The sequence below is a fragment of the Gastrolobium bilobum genome, unplaced genomic scaffold, assembly GCF_033153095.1.
Source record: "Gastrolobium bilobum isolate Gb01-03AN ecotype WA unplaced genomic scaffold, APGP_CSIRO_Gbil_v1 utg49698, whole genome shotgun sequence".
Classification (NCBI taxonomy): domain Eukaryota; kingdom Viridiplantae; phylum Streptophyta; class Magnoliopsida; order Fabales; family Fabaceae; genus Gastrolobium; species Gastrolobium bilobum.
In genome coordinates this window covers 144489-158622 of record NW_026895446.1, presented here as the reverse complement: position 1 = coordinate 158622, position 14134 = coordinate 144489, and the positions used below count along the sequence as shown (strand labels likewise).

The window sequence follows — 14134 nt, the reverse complement described above, 5'->3', positions numbered from 1 at the left end:
CACAATAACTTTAGATCCTAACAAATAGGTTCTAAATTTATCAAAAGCATATATAACAGCTAGTAATTCTTTCTCAGTAGTAGTAAGTAATAATAGGTGCGGTAGACAATTTTTCTTTCAAAAGATTAAAAGAAATCAAACAATCATTGTCAAAGTTGAACTCTTCTTCTTTGGCCAATAATTTGCAGAGGGGTTTGGCTATCTTTGAGAAATCTCTGATGAAACGCCGATAGAAACCTGCATGTCCAAGAAAACTACGCACACCACGCATATTAGAGGGAGGGGGAAGTTTTTCTATACGTGAAATTTTTGCTCTATCAACTTCAATTCCCTTCTCAGAGATCTTATGGCCTAAGACTATTCAATCTCTTACCATAAAGTGGCATTTTTCCCAGTTGATTACTAAATTACTCTCTTGGCATCTCTGCAAAACACAAGCTAAGTTAGTGAGGCAACTATCAAAAGATGAATCGAAGACAGAAAAATCATCCATAAATATTTCAATAAAATTTTCAATCATATCAGAGAATATGGATAGCATACACCTTTGAAAAGTGGCGGGTGCATTGCATAACCCGAAAGGCATACGTCTGTAGGCAGACACACCGTAGGGACAGGTGAATGCTGTCTTCTCTTGATCTTCTGGAGCAACCGCTATTTGATTGTATCCGGAATAGCCGTCAAGGAAACAATAAAATGAATGTCCTGCTAGCCTCTCCAACATTTGATCTAAGAATGGTAGAGGGAAATGATCTTTTCTCGTAGCGGCATTAAGTCTCTTGTAGTCGACGCACATTCTCCAGCCGGTAATAGTTCTTGTAGGAATCAACTCATTGTTTTCATTACGTACCACTGTGATCCCACCTTTCTTTGGAACTGTTTGTACCGGATTCACCCATGCACTATCAGAGATTGGATAGATCATACCAGCATCCAAGAGCTTCACGACTTCTTTTCTCACAACTTCTTTTCTCACAACTTCTTTCATAGTTAGATTCAATCTTCTCTGTGGTTGTCTCACTGGTTTTACATCATTCTCCATCAATATTTTATGAGTGAAAAAAGATGGGTTTATTCTTTTCAAGTCTGTAATAGACCATCATATAGCTGTTTTGTGCTCTCTCAACACTTTCAATAATTTTTCTTCTTCGGCGGTTGACAAATTTATGTTGATGATCACCGGGTATGTCTTGCTTTCTCCAAGAAATGCATATTTCAAAGTAGGAGGAATCTCTTTCAATTCAACCTTTGGTGCTCCTTGAATAATATCATCAACTTTCTTTTCTAGCTTTTCAACCTCTTGTTCTCCTTCTGTTGCTTCAGTTGTATTGTGCAGTAGATCTCCTTCTAATGACTCCAATTCCATCAGTGGTTGGAGTATTTCAACAACTGTATCTAGCACTGCATCATTGATCACATCAACCTTGAAGCAATCTCCTCCGTCGGAAGGATGTTTCATAGATTCAAAAACATCTATCGTTATGGTTTCATTATTAACCCGCAACATCAGCTTACCCTGCTCCACATCAATCATAGCCCTTGCAGTGGCTAAAAAGGGTCTTCCCAACAGTAAGGGAATTTCAGCATCCTCTTGCATGTCTAAGATAACAAAGTCTGCAGGGAATATGAACTTATCAATCTTCACCAAGACATCTTCAATTACTCCATCTGGCCTTCTGGTAGATCTGTCAACTAACTGTAGCGAAACTTTAGTCGGCTTCAATTCATGAATACCCAGAGCCTTGCAGATGGATAACGACATAAGATTAATACTAGCTCCCAAGTCGCATATTGCCTTTCCCACATTAATGTTACCAATTTCTATGGGAATGCTGAAACTTCCAGGATCTTGGAGTTTCGGAGGTAACTTTTTCTGAATTATAGCACTGCACTCTTCTGTCAAGGTCACGGTCTCACACTCCTTCAATTTACGCTTTCTTGATAGAAGATCTTTCATAAACTTTGCGTAATTTGGCATGTTCTCCAAGGCTTCAGCAAATGGAATATTGATTTGTAGCTTTTTGAAGATGTCAAGGAACTTCGAATACTGCTGCTTTTTGATTTCTTCTCTGAACCTCTGCGGATATGGAATTTTTGCATATGGTGAGAGCTCCAATGGCTTTTCTTGTCTTTCTTGGGCTTTCTTTTTCTCCTATTTGAACTCTTTCTTTTCAGGAACAGCTTTCTCTGCAGCAGGCTCTTTGTCAACTTATTTCTCTTTTTCTTCTTCAATGGCAGGTCCCTCAGCTTTCTTTTTCTCTACTGAAGGCTTAATCACAAGTTCAATTACAATGCCACTTCTAGTGGTGATTGCCTTGCAGTGTGCGTTTGGATTAACGTCTGTATTACTCGGGAAGGTGCCTTGGGTTCTTTCGTTGAACTGCCTTGACAATTGACCAATCTGGGTTTCAAGATTCCGGATAGAGGCTTCTTGATTCCGGAATGAGGCCTTGGTCTCTTGCATAAAGGTTGAAGTGTCTTCCCTGAACGCATTGGTACTTTGAACGTAGTCTGATGTGGTCTTGGATAGTTTTGCAAAGGCCTTCTCCCACTCTGATTGTTGTGGAGGTTGCTGTGGTTCTGGCATAGGAGGATTTAGCTGATGATTCGAACTATAACTGAATCCTGGGTGTTGATTTTGATTTTTATTTCTCCACCCTTGATTCTGGTTATTGCCGTATTGGTTCCTCCCTGGATTATATGGAACTTTCTGATCATGCCAAATTCCATTAACATCTGCAGTTTCGGGTGCCTTGCAGTCATCAGTAGCATGAGCACCTGCACAAATATCACAAGCAATAGAAGAAGTATTAACAGAAGCTACTGGAGTATTAACAAAAGAAACTTGAAAATCAGAAAATTGCTTTGTGAGAGCATCTAGTTGTTGTTGTTGTTTCTTATTAGACTGTAGAATCTGATCATTCTGGGCCAGAATGGCATCATAGCCATCAAGCTTCATAATCCCCGCTCTTCTCTGTGGTACGGGAGCATTGTCATACTCCTGAGATGCTAGAGACTCTAGTAATTCCAAGGCTTCCTCTGGAGTTTTTGTTTTCAAAGACCCTCCTGACACAGCATTCACCAATGTTCTTGTGTTGGGCTTCATCCCTTGGAAGAAAGTTCTCGCTTGTTCCCAAGCTTCAATGCCATGTTGGGGACACTTCCTGAGTAGTCCTTTGAATCTTTTCCATGCTTCATATAGATATTCACTTTCTTTTTGTTCAAAAGAAGTGATATCCGCCTTGAGCTTTGCCATTTTCGAAGATGAGAAAAATTTGTCCAAAAATTTGGTTGCCAAGTCGTCCCAGTGGGTGATGCTTCCTTGAGGTAACGATTGCAACCATCCTCTTGCTTCGTCTTTAAGTGAACAGGGGAACAATCTGAGAAAAATAGCATCCCGAGACACCCCATTCATCTTCAAGGTATCACAATATAGCAAGAAGTTTTCCAGATGGATGTAAGGGTCTTCCGTGCTTCCTCCGGCAAATTGGTCTTTCTGAATTAATTGTAAAAGTGCCAGCTTGAGTTCAAAGTTGTTAGCATCCACGTTTGGTCTAACAATACTCGCCGTCTGTGGAACTCGAGCAGGAGTCATGTAATCTCCCAACGTTCTCGGAGGTGGTGGAGGTACATTGTTGTCTCCCATTGCTTCTTCTCTTGGTTCTGTTGAGCTTGAAGCTTCTTTCTCTTGCTGTCTTCTTTCTTTAGCAAGTTTTCTGTTTCTTTTTGCTGTTTTCTCTATCTCCGGGTCGAATTGCAAGGAATCGGTGTCAACGGTACCTCGCATAAACCAGAAAAATAGATTATATAAAATAAGAAAATAAAACTGAATTTAAATAACAGAAAATAAGGTCCAATCTAAAGAATTAATAGCTACTATTAATGTTGAAATAGTAATCCCCGGCAACGGCGCCAAAAACTTGTTGGTCTACTCACGGCAAGTGCACCGATCGTACAAGTAATATACTGATTAAGTAAGAGATCGTTCCCACGAGGATTACGGTTCAAGCATTAATTCACTATCGCAAACTTAGTTGGACAATCGAAGTTGTATTCGGTAACAGGATTTGAATTGCAAAATTAAAATATTAAATATTAAAGCTAATTACTCGCAAGAATTAAAGACAAGAAATTAAGGATTTGAATAAGTTGATAAAATAAAAACGTAGCTAGGGGTTCGATTTCATTTAATCTCCTTATTACGTTTGAATTCCTTCTTAATGTTAATTGTCCTTAGTATCAATCTAATCAATTCTTTCGCATGTTATTAGAGCTCAATCCCTTGTTACTCTAAAACCTTTACAATATTGGAAGAACCCTAGTTCCCCGGTTATTCCCCAAGCATGCAAGCATTAAGTTCAATAATCTTAAAGATTATGCAAACCCTATGTCTATCCCTAGAATCATAACGTTTACGATGAAGTTATCAGATATGGATCACACACCAACATTCCTATTGTCATGCATTCACCGATGATCATTATATAAAATTCAAGCCTATATAAAGCATTAAAAACAGATAACTTCATTCATGATATAAAGGAAAATTAACACAGCGAATTGTTCAAAACATAATAAATCGACTAAAATCCATCTAACCCTAACTACTTAAGGAACTAGCCGGACATAGCAAAATCAAGAACAAAACAAAATAGAAAAGCTCCTCCAAACTCCATAGGTGATTGGTGAATCTTCAATATCTCCAGTGAACACTTGACGTTGATCCGTCTCCGCCGCTCACGAACATGAATCTGATGTTTCTCCGCGTTCCCTCCGCCTCCAAGCACCAAGAGTTGTTTTGCAATGTGAAAGTTATGTATTTCTGGTCCCCAATGGTCCTTAAATAGGTCAAGAGTTCGTATTGCAGTAGAAAACTCGAATGGGCCTAAGTTAGATCTGACTAGGCGCTTAAGCTTGCTGTAGCGCGCTTAAGCGCCCTAGGACGGTGATCTTAGATTCGCGTTGCGCGCTTAAGCGCGATGGAGGGCGCTTAAGCGCGATCTTCCAGTCAGAACTTTCTTCTTCCAGCGCGCTTAAGCCCTGAGTTGGGGGCTTAAGCGCCCACAGGCCGAGACTCTTTGCGTATTTTGGAGGCTTAAGCTTCCTTATTGGGGCTTAAGCTTCCATTGGCAGGGGCTATTTGCTTGTCTAGGAGGCTTAAGCTTCATGATGGAGGCTTAAGCTTCCTTTCTAACAACTTCATAAGTCTCAAATCTATCTTGTTTTTTTATCTTCCTCTATCATCTCTTGATCTCATCTGTTCTAGTTGTGATCTCTATCTATCCAATCTTCATCTTTGACTCATTTTGTCAACAAATCCCTTAAAAATAGCAAAGATGATTCAATTAAACAAAATTCAGATAATGTTCATGATTATTATATTAAACCCTAGTTTTTGACTTATTAACTTGATATTTTATATTAATTTAGTCTATAAAATAAGATAAACTAAAGGTTTATCAGTCGTCAAGGTTGTCCTTCCATTAACAACAACAAGAAGGATGAACTTTCCCTGCTTTGATAGAAAGCTTGAAGCATCTTCATACTTTTTATTTCATTGTACTTCCTTTCTTTGCATACCTATACCTATAATATATATATATATATATATATATATATATATATATATATATATATATATATATATAGGGGAAGGATCTTTTGACTCTAGAGTAAGATTTACAACTCTTACTCCTCATCTCAATCATTGATTTCCGTCCATCTAACGGTTATCTATAACAATTATTTATTTATTTATTTCAAATAAATAATAACCGTTAGATGAACGGAAATCAACAGTTGAGATGAGGAGTAAGAGTTGTAAGTCTTACTCTAGAGTCAAAAGATCCCTCCCCACATATATATATATATATATACCAATAAATTTCACAGTTAGATCGATTATGTTGATCCAACGGTTATATTTATTTTCATCTTTATATGTATTATGGACCTGACAAAGGCCCATATTCTAGAAGGACCAATAAAGGACAACACAAAAGGAAGAGAATCTCCTATTGATGACGATCCTATCCAGGAAGCTAAGCAGTTGGACTTGGACCCCCAATATTCCTAAGAGGCCCAGAAGTACACTCCTTCAGGTAACCCATCTATAAACAAGGGGTTAAACTAATAAGGTACACACCCTCAAAACCCCCTCTCTTTGCTTGTCACTGTGCACACACCCCACGTCTTGACTATGTCGATTATTATTGTGCACAGTGATCAGCCTACCATCAAAGGTATCTCATTCATAAATACCTGAGAGAGGGCACATAGATCCTACATAAAATATACCAGCCACCGGCTGGACATATCTGTCTTTTAGACAGAATAGTATGATTATGATTTTCCATATTTAATATTTAATATTTATTTTCAACTTTGCATGGTTATGATTTCTCATATTTAATGCTTTCACATTAAATATGGGTAATCATAACCATACAAAGATGGAAATAAATATAACCGTTGGATCAACATAATCAATCTAACAATGAAATTGATTTGTAGTAACACTAATTGGTTGTTACAATATCCTATCCCTATAGTTTATGGAAAACACTGCCCATTTATTAATTTATTAGTGGAAGACTTTACTTGTGTTTATAACTCAAATGTCTTCAGCTTATCACTTCCATTGACCTTTGTGATTCTAAATGGATGATTTCATGTTAAAATTTCATATGAAAGGTAATGTGGATTTTTTGTTTCTATTTCACTCTTTATTAATATTGACAATTTATAATTGGATTCCATCTATTTAATGCACGAGGAGAAAGATAGATACAAACATTTTACATGAAGAGGACATGATGCTATGTAAAATTTTAACATAAGAGGATATAAGAAAATCACAATAATTGATTCATAATCTAATGAAAAGTTCTTAAAAAGGGAAAGAAGAAATTATCACTTTTATTTATAATTTGTTAATGTGTGAATAAATGATTAAAATCTTCCATACAATCATTTAAAAATAAGACGTGAGATGTGATGGGATCCATCCCCCTGCACAACACCAACCATTGTCCATTTCTTGAATATCAAAAATACCTTTATACCATTGTGCATGTTCCCCTTCCTTTTCACCTTCACAACTTTCCGTTTTAGCAAGAACCACAAATTAACCCTGCTCTCATCCTCCTTCCTCTCACCCTCCATCTATTTTGTCTTTTCTCTCCTTGTCATGTTCGTCCTAGCTTGAGAGATTGAGCAAATGAAGAAAATATATAAGAAATAAAATCGTTTCAAACAGATCGGTGATGACGGTTACTGTTTAATATGATAGCTATTTCTGATCCATACCTTAGGCCAGTGAATTACAAGATACAAAATATCACTTCTTTTTTGTAACAAGATTCAGTGGATCCATCAAGCTGCTGCTATGTGTGAAGACAGAGTCAACTCATCAAGCAATTGACACATGTGCTAACTTATTCACAAAAGCTAGTTACTGAGAGCCCGTTTGTTTCGTCTTCCAAAAAAGTAACTTTTATCTTTTCTTATTTTAAAAATATTTTTTACAAAAGTTAAAGCTATTTATATTTTTATAAAAATATTTAGTTTTTGAAAAAAATATTTGACTTTTGACTTCTGCTTTTTTCCGAAGTTTATTTTTAACTTCTAAAAACAATAGGTTTTTGGCTTTTTTGTAACTTCTTTTTTTTATAAGCAGACATCAAAACAAAACTTAAAGTGAGAAATGCATTTTTTTCTTCTTAAAAAAAGCAGCTTTTGGAGAGAGAAAAACCTATCCAAACAGGCCCTTAGAGTTGGCAAGACTTGTTAGAATCAATTAATCTGTTAGCTTAAAATCAGTTAATTTGTTAGCTAGTTACTTCAACTACTTCAGACTTATCCTCTTGTATTATTCGTTAGATTGAATGCAATTCATTTTTCTCCAGTCTTAGCTTCTTCATGTTCTCTTAGCATGTTGATGCTAGTTTTGTAAGATGGTATCAGAGCTTTTTGGGCTCTGATAACCATTTTTCTTCTGCTAATACTTGTGTGATTTTCGCAACTCTGATTTTGGTGCTTTTTTTACAACCTTGTTCTTGTTGATTCTTCTTTTCTTCACTCACTTTTTTTGGAATTGAATGTGAATTCAAATAATGTTCTTCCAAATTTTCATGTGAATCCAAGCAACCCTTATTTTCTTCACTCAAGCGAAAGTTCAGCTTGGAGCTTGTGTCAAGTAGAATTTATTGACGGCACAATTGAACACTTGTAGGGGAACGATCCTCTATTCCAGCCTAGCAGCGTTGTAACATGATTGTTCTATCATGGATCAATCAGCAGTTCAATTGCAAAGTCTATTATGTAAATAGATCATGCGAGTAATACTTGGGATAATCTTAAAGATTGATTTTCTCATTTTGATATCTTTTGTATTTCTGATTTACAAGAAGAAATGTATCGTATGCGGTAAGGTGAGAGGTCTATTACTAAGTATTATACTCATATGAAAATCATTTGGGATGAACTTGAGAATTTGAAGCCACTAATTAGCTGTGTGTAACTGCGCTAATCAATGCTTATGTGGTGGTTATGCCTTGATGAGAACATACAGAGATCTTAGTTGATAGTTTCTCAAAGGTCTCAATGAGCAATATATTCATGCGAGATCACTAGTGATGATGATGAGTCCTTTTCAAAATTTAATCCAAGTGTTTTTATAGATAGTACAACAGTAAAGACAAATGTAGTGAGAAATCTTGATTGATCCTAATGTTGAAACTAGAGCCTTTGTCAGCTCATCAGATAATTCACAGAGAGAAAGTTTTGCAAGAGGTAGGGGGCGTCCCCCTGTAAATAATGGTAAAGGACATAGAGATCCTAACAAAATCTGCACTTACTGTGGAAGGCCCGATCATATTGTTAATACATGCTATTAGAAGTATGGATATCCTTTAGAGTTCAAAACCAAAAATGCTTCTAATTTTGCATCACAAGATGATGATGACATTGTTGGTGATGTGCACTTTATTGAAGACTGTAACAAAGATCAGGACTCAACTGTTACCATTTATTAAGAAGAGTATCAAAATTTGCTTAAAGGCTTGAACTTAGGATCCTCGAACAAGGAGAATCCAATCCGTTCAACTAATTTGGTATGAACCACTACCATAAATGCCAACACAGGTTTGTAAGGTGAATCCTTATCTAAGTGGCTACTTGATACAGCAGCTACTGATCACATTAGCTATCTCTGTTCTGGCTTTTCTCATTTGTCTGATATCAATCCTATTTTTATGACCTTACCCGATAGATCACAGACTATAGCTCACTTTTTATGGCACAATTTATCTTTTCCCTAACTTACTTTATTTGATGTTTTTTATGTAAATTCTTTTCGGGTAAACCTAGTGTGAGTTACTGTTGCGACTTCGACAAATGCACTGGTTATATAAGTAATAAAGTGGTAAAAGTAAGGTTGTCGATCCCATGAAGACTGATTATCAATCACTAGCTTATCTGCGCGATTAAAGTTGAACTGATCTTAAATGAATTTGTTGAGAGTATTAATTTAATTTATAAAACATAATTTTCGAAGAACTTATTTTTAATTTTCAATATTTAAGAAATCAAGAATTAAATTAATAATGTGAAGAAAACGATTTTTAACTTTTGATTAATAAAAGATGTAGCTAGGAACTCGACTTCTCCAATAGTTTCTCAATGAGTTTAACTTTCATGCAATCAAAGCTCGCAATCAATTATTGATAATTCTTTCTAATGTAACTGACTCCCCAATCTCTTGGTGGTTTCAGTTCTTTACTTTATTCCAAGGCTCTAATCCCTTAGGGTCTTTTCCTAAAGTAAGCTTAAAGGGCAAGAATTATGAGTAATAGAATTTTTAAGACTATTCATAGAAATTACAAATTCTAGCAATTAACCAATCGGATTCAAGCATACAATATCCCTATTAGGATGCAAAAATCCATTTGTTCATTCAAGATTGATTAGGTCAAGAACAAGACTATCAATATAACATAGATTAATTGCATAATTAAAATACGAATAATGATTGCATCAAAGATTAAACAGCGTGTTCAAGAACTCATTGGTTACGTCTCGCCCTAACTACATAAAGAAAACTAACCTAACATGTTCAAGAAAACAAGAACAACAGATGAAAAGAAACTATAAAGATTCATAGGACTTAGCAGGAAAACTCCACAGTGATTTCTTGATTTTCTTTTCTTCCTTCTCCTCTGCCTCGTCTTCCAAATAAATGGAATGAACCCTAACGTGCATTTTTATAGATGTAAAATGGGTTTTTAATTTGGACCAGGCTCGCTAAGGATTAATTTTGACTAATTCTTTATTTTTCTTGACCCTTATCCTTTCCAACTGCTTTTATCCTTCTTAATTGCAATTTGTTATTTTATACCTGAAATAAAATGAAAAGAGATTAGAATCTTATCAATATACCAAAAAAGGTGCTCATGAATGCATAGAAAAATAGTAAGTACATCATTATACTCCTTATCAATATACTAATCAAATCAAATAATAATGGAGATATGGGACCTAACAAAACTTACCCATTCAAATAAAATAACCCTTAAAAATTAAAAAAGAAAAAGATTGAGATAGTTCCCTATTCGAGCATCGCGTGTACACTTCTGAAATCCTTCCAACTGAACTGAGTAAAGTGGTACTGTGCATCACGTACCCATTCCTAGATTTAAAATATTGCCATCCTTGGTAATAAATTTAAATCTAAAAATTTAGCAAGAATCAAAATTAAAAGCGTAACTGGTGTGAACCAAGAAACGTAGTTATGATTTTGATTTCCCTATAATCTCCCCTTTATGTTATGAATTAAAATCTTTAATTGAACGTGGCTTTAATATCGTCAATCGATTCCCCTAAATTAATTATGACTTAATACCTTGACATCCTAATTCTTTACTCTATTTAAAGAATCTTTGTTCAGGTTATTTTCAAAGAAAATAAGCATTAAACGCAATAATCATAAAGATTGCATAACCACTATGTCCGTCCCTAGAATCATAAGAATTATGATGAATTTACCAACCACGATTTATGTACCAACATCCCTATTGTCATACATTTATCCTAGATCAATCTGCAAGATCAAACTTATAGAAGGCATGAAGAAAAGATAAACTCATATAATATAAAAAGGAAATTTGACATTAAGGATTATTCATAACATAAGGATCTGATTCGGTTCTATATCTAGCCCTAACTACAAGAAAAATCTAGCCTAACATGGTGGAATCAAGAAAACAAGAAAGCTTCCCCAAACTATGTTGGTATGATGTCACAACGAATCTTCAAGGCTTCTAATGCAATCTTAAATCCAACTCGTCTTCGGGTCTCCAAAGTATGAACAACGCACTACTATAATCAAAACTGAACTTTAGCCGTAAAGAATTGTTTTTTTCCTTCAGAAAAATAACTTAAATATGTATATGAATTCTTGTTTTAGGTGAAAACCACGTAATGGACCTTAATTGGATCACAACTTGGCTTTAAAATGTGCAAACACGCTATTTTGACAGCAAAAATATGATTTTGTATTTTGGGCATAACTTAAGCTATACTCGTCCAATTAATATGATTTTGGTCTTGTTGGAAAGATAAAAGAGAGGTATACAACTTTTGTGAATAACATAAGATGAAATACATCATATGGGATACGGAAATGTGGCCGGAACACAGCTTCAAGGAGATTTTCACTAAATCATTGCTCCTCATTTATCGCTTTTAGTCCTTCTAACTTAACCAATGCTCCAATTCAACTTAATTTTTGTACAAAACAAGTAAAATCATTCACTTAAATCAATAATTCAAACTCCATACTTTTTAGGCAAATAACTCTAAGTTTTCATAATTTTGACTTGATATAAAAGTGGTTTTAATTCTTAAAAATATGATAACTATGAGTTTATCATATATTTCAATGCTTCTTTATTTCTTTGGACCAGAACTGAGACTTCTCCACATAATTGTGCTCCACATCCTTCTATGACTTCCTTTCCCGCCCCATGTAATATATATTCTGTTCTAATTGTTGGCATTACATGTAGCGTTAAGTTATTAATTTCAATCAAATCTTGAAAGCAGACGTAAAGTATTTTCTTTATTTTTACTTGGAGGAGAATAATTTCGACCGAAATACTTGTATAAATTATTTGTTCCTTCTTATTTGCTATGAAACGAAAATTCTGAGTTGTCACTAGGGGTGGCAAAAATGAGCAAACCCGTCGGGTTGGCTCGTAACCCGCACAAAACGAGCCGGGTTGGGTTGGCAAAAATGAGCTGTCAGCTCGGTTTAGCCCAACCCGGGCTCAAACGAGCCAGCTCGTGGGTTGAACGAGCCAGCTCGCGGATTACTCTTTTTTTTTTTTTAATAAAATACAATGGACTTTACTGATGGATTCTCCATTGATGAACTTTACTATATTGGTCGCTTTTGCAGGTCCTTTTTTTTTCATGATTGGCTTTTGAGTCTAGATGCTTATCGTTGAAATATATAATGGATTTCTTTTATTTTTTATTTTTTGGCTTTATATACGTTTTATGGTTATCGTGAGTTAGAGTAATTCAGAAAATCATGATAACTGACTCCTGTGATTCGTGGAGTGGTTTGTGTTTCATTTAATGTTTTTGGATTTTGTAAACTACTCTACTTGTAGTTGGACTGCAAAATACAATAATTTTATACAGGAGAACAAACCACAAAAATTAAATTTTTTGAGCCAACCCGCGAGTCAATATTTTGAGCTAACCAACCCGCGAGCCAACCCACTAGCATCATTTCGAGCTAACTCGCGAGCTTTTTTTGAGCCAACCCGTGAGCTTTTTTACGAGCCAACCCGCGAGTTGATTATCAAGCCAACCCGCGAGCCAACCCTAACTTGGCTCGGGTCGAGCCGGGTTGGGTTTTCTGGCTCGTTTTTTTTTCGAGCCAACTCGACCCGACCCATTTTTTTCGGGCTGAATGCGGGTTGGGCCGGGTTGGCCCGTTTTTCCAACCCTAGTTGTCACGACTCACGAATAGGTCAGTGTTTGCATAAATTATGTCCTCCCACTAACTTGGAACTGGAATATATGTATATATTTGATATCTGAGAAAAGGATTCTGACATATCATTAACCTTACATACATAATAGGCTTAAAATTGAGGCTATTTTATAAATTATCTTAAACATCTTTCATTTTATGGAGAGAAAAAAAGAATCTTTGATCATGCAGCTTTATGAGATCGAATACCATCTTGTTAATAATTTGTCATTCAAGAATCAAGCAAATTAAACCATCTAGAAATGAACATGCCACCTGTTAACTAAATAATATAATCAAAATAATAACACCGGGAAATTTTCTTTTCAACATTTTATTTTTCTTTCTATAAGAGGTACCTTCCACCATACACTACTCTTTTACCTATAACCAATCACTAAAATGAAGCCAAGAGAGAGAGAGAAAAAAGCCTTATGGAATGTCTTGTATTCTCTCAACTCTATCTTCCAAACCAAAAAAAAAAAAAACTCTCTTTGGTTATTTTCATTATTATGATATGCATTGAGAGCAAAACCTTACGACACGATCCACTCAATTTTAATGGGCTCAACATCACCGTAGAAGTGATCAGGCACGTAACTTTCTTTTCTCTTTTTCTCTTGATTTGTATTTTTTTTTATGAATGCTAACTACTAAACTTTCTTATACCTATGGGAGTGTTGGGTTATCTGTTGGATTTTGTGTCTAAATCCCATGGGTTATGAATAAGAAGTGGGTTGAGGAAGAAGAGAAAGAGGGAAGGTGAAAGGGGTTTGTGGATAGAAGTTCCGAATTGGGCAAGACATGAGAAGTGGAAGGGTTTATAAGCCTCCATTGTTAGCATATAGGTGTCTTAGAGACAATCTGAGAGTCAGATGGACCCATACACTTATTTATTGTTATGAATAAATTTTATGAATAAAAGCATTATTTATCTTGTTTCATATTACACGTCTCAAATATTGAATATGAATAAAAGCTAACCCTAGACCGCAATACGTTTTCCTTGACCTAGGTCAATAGAATGGATAATCGAGACCAAAGGACAATTCACACGGTAATCAAATAGGTATAACAGGTTGATCATTCGAT

The 14134-nt window shown here is 35.5% G+C and overlaps 1 protein-coding gene and 1 non-coding gene across 2 annotated transcripts; one reads left to right on the top strand and one right to left on the bottom strand.

The window, feature by feature from the left end:
- Positions 1 to 1099: 1099 nt before the first annotated feature.
- Positions 1100 to 1978, bottom strand: LOC133311791 (uncharacterized). Its single transcript, XM_061512895.1, has one exon. The coding sequence runs from the start codon at positions 1976 to 1978 to the stop codon at positions 1100 to 1102; it is 879 nt and encodes a 292-aa protein (XP_061368879.1).
- A 1165-nt stretch (positions 1979 to 3143) lies between these two features.
- On the top strand, positions 3144 to 3250 carry LOC133311900 (small nucleolar RNA R71). The gene has a single exon (XR_009751607.1). It is a non-coding gene; the product is annotated as a small nucleolar RNA R71 (small nucleolar RNA).
- The last annotated feature ends 10884 nt before the right edge of the window (positions 3251 to 14134 follow it).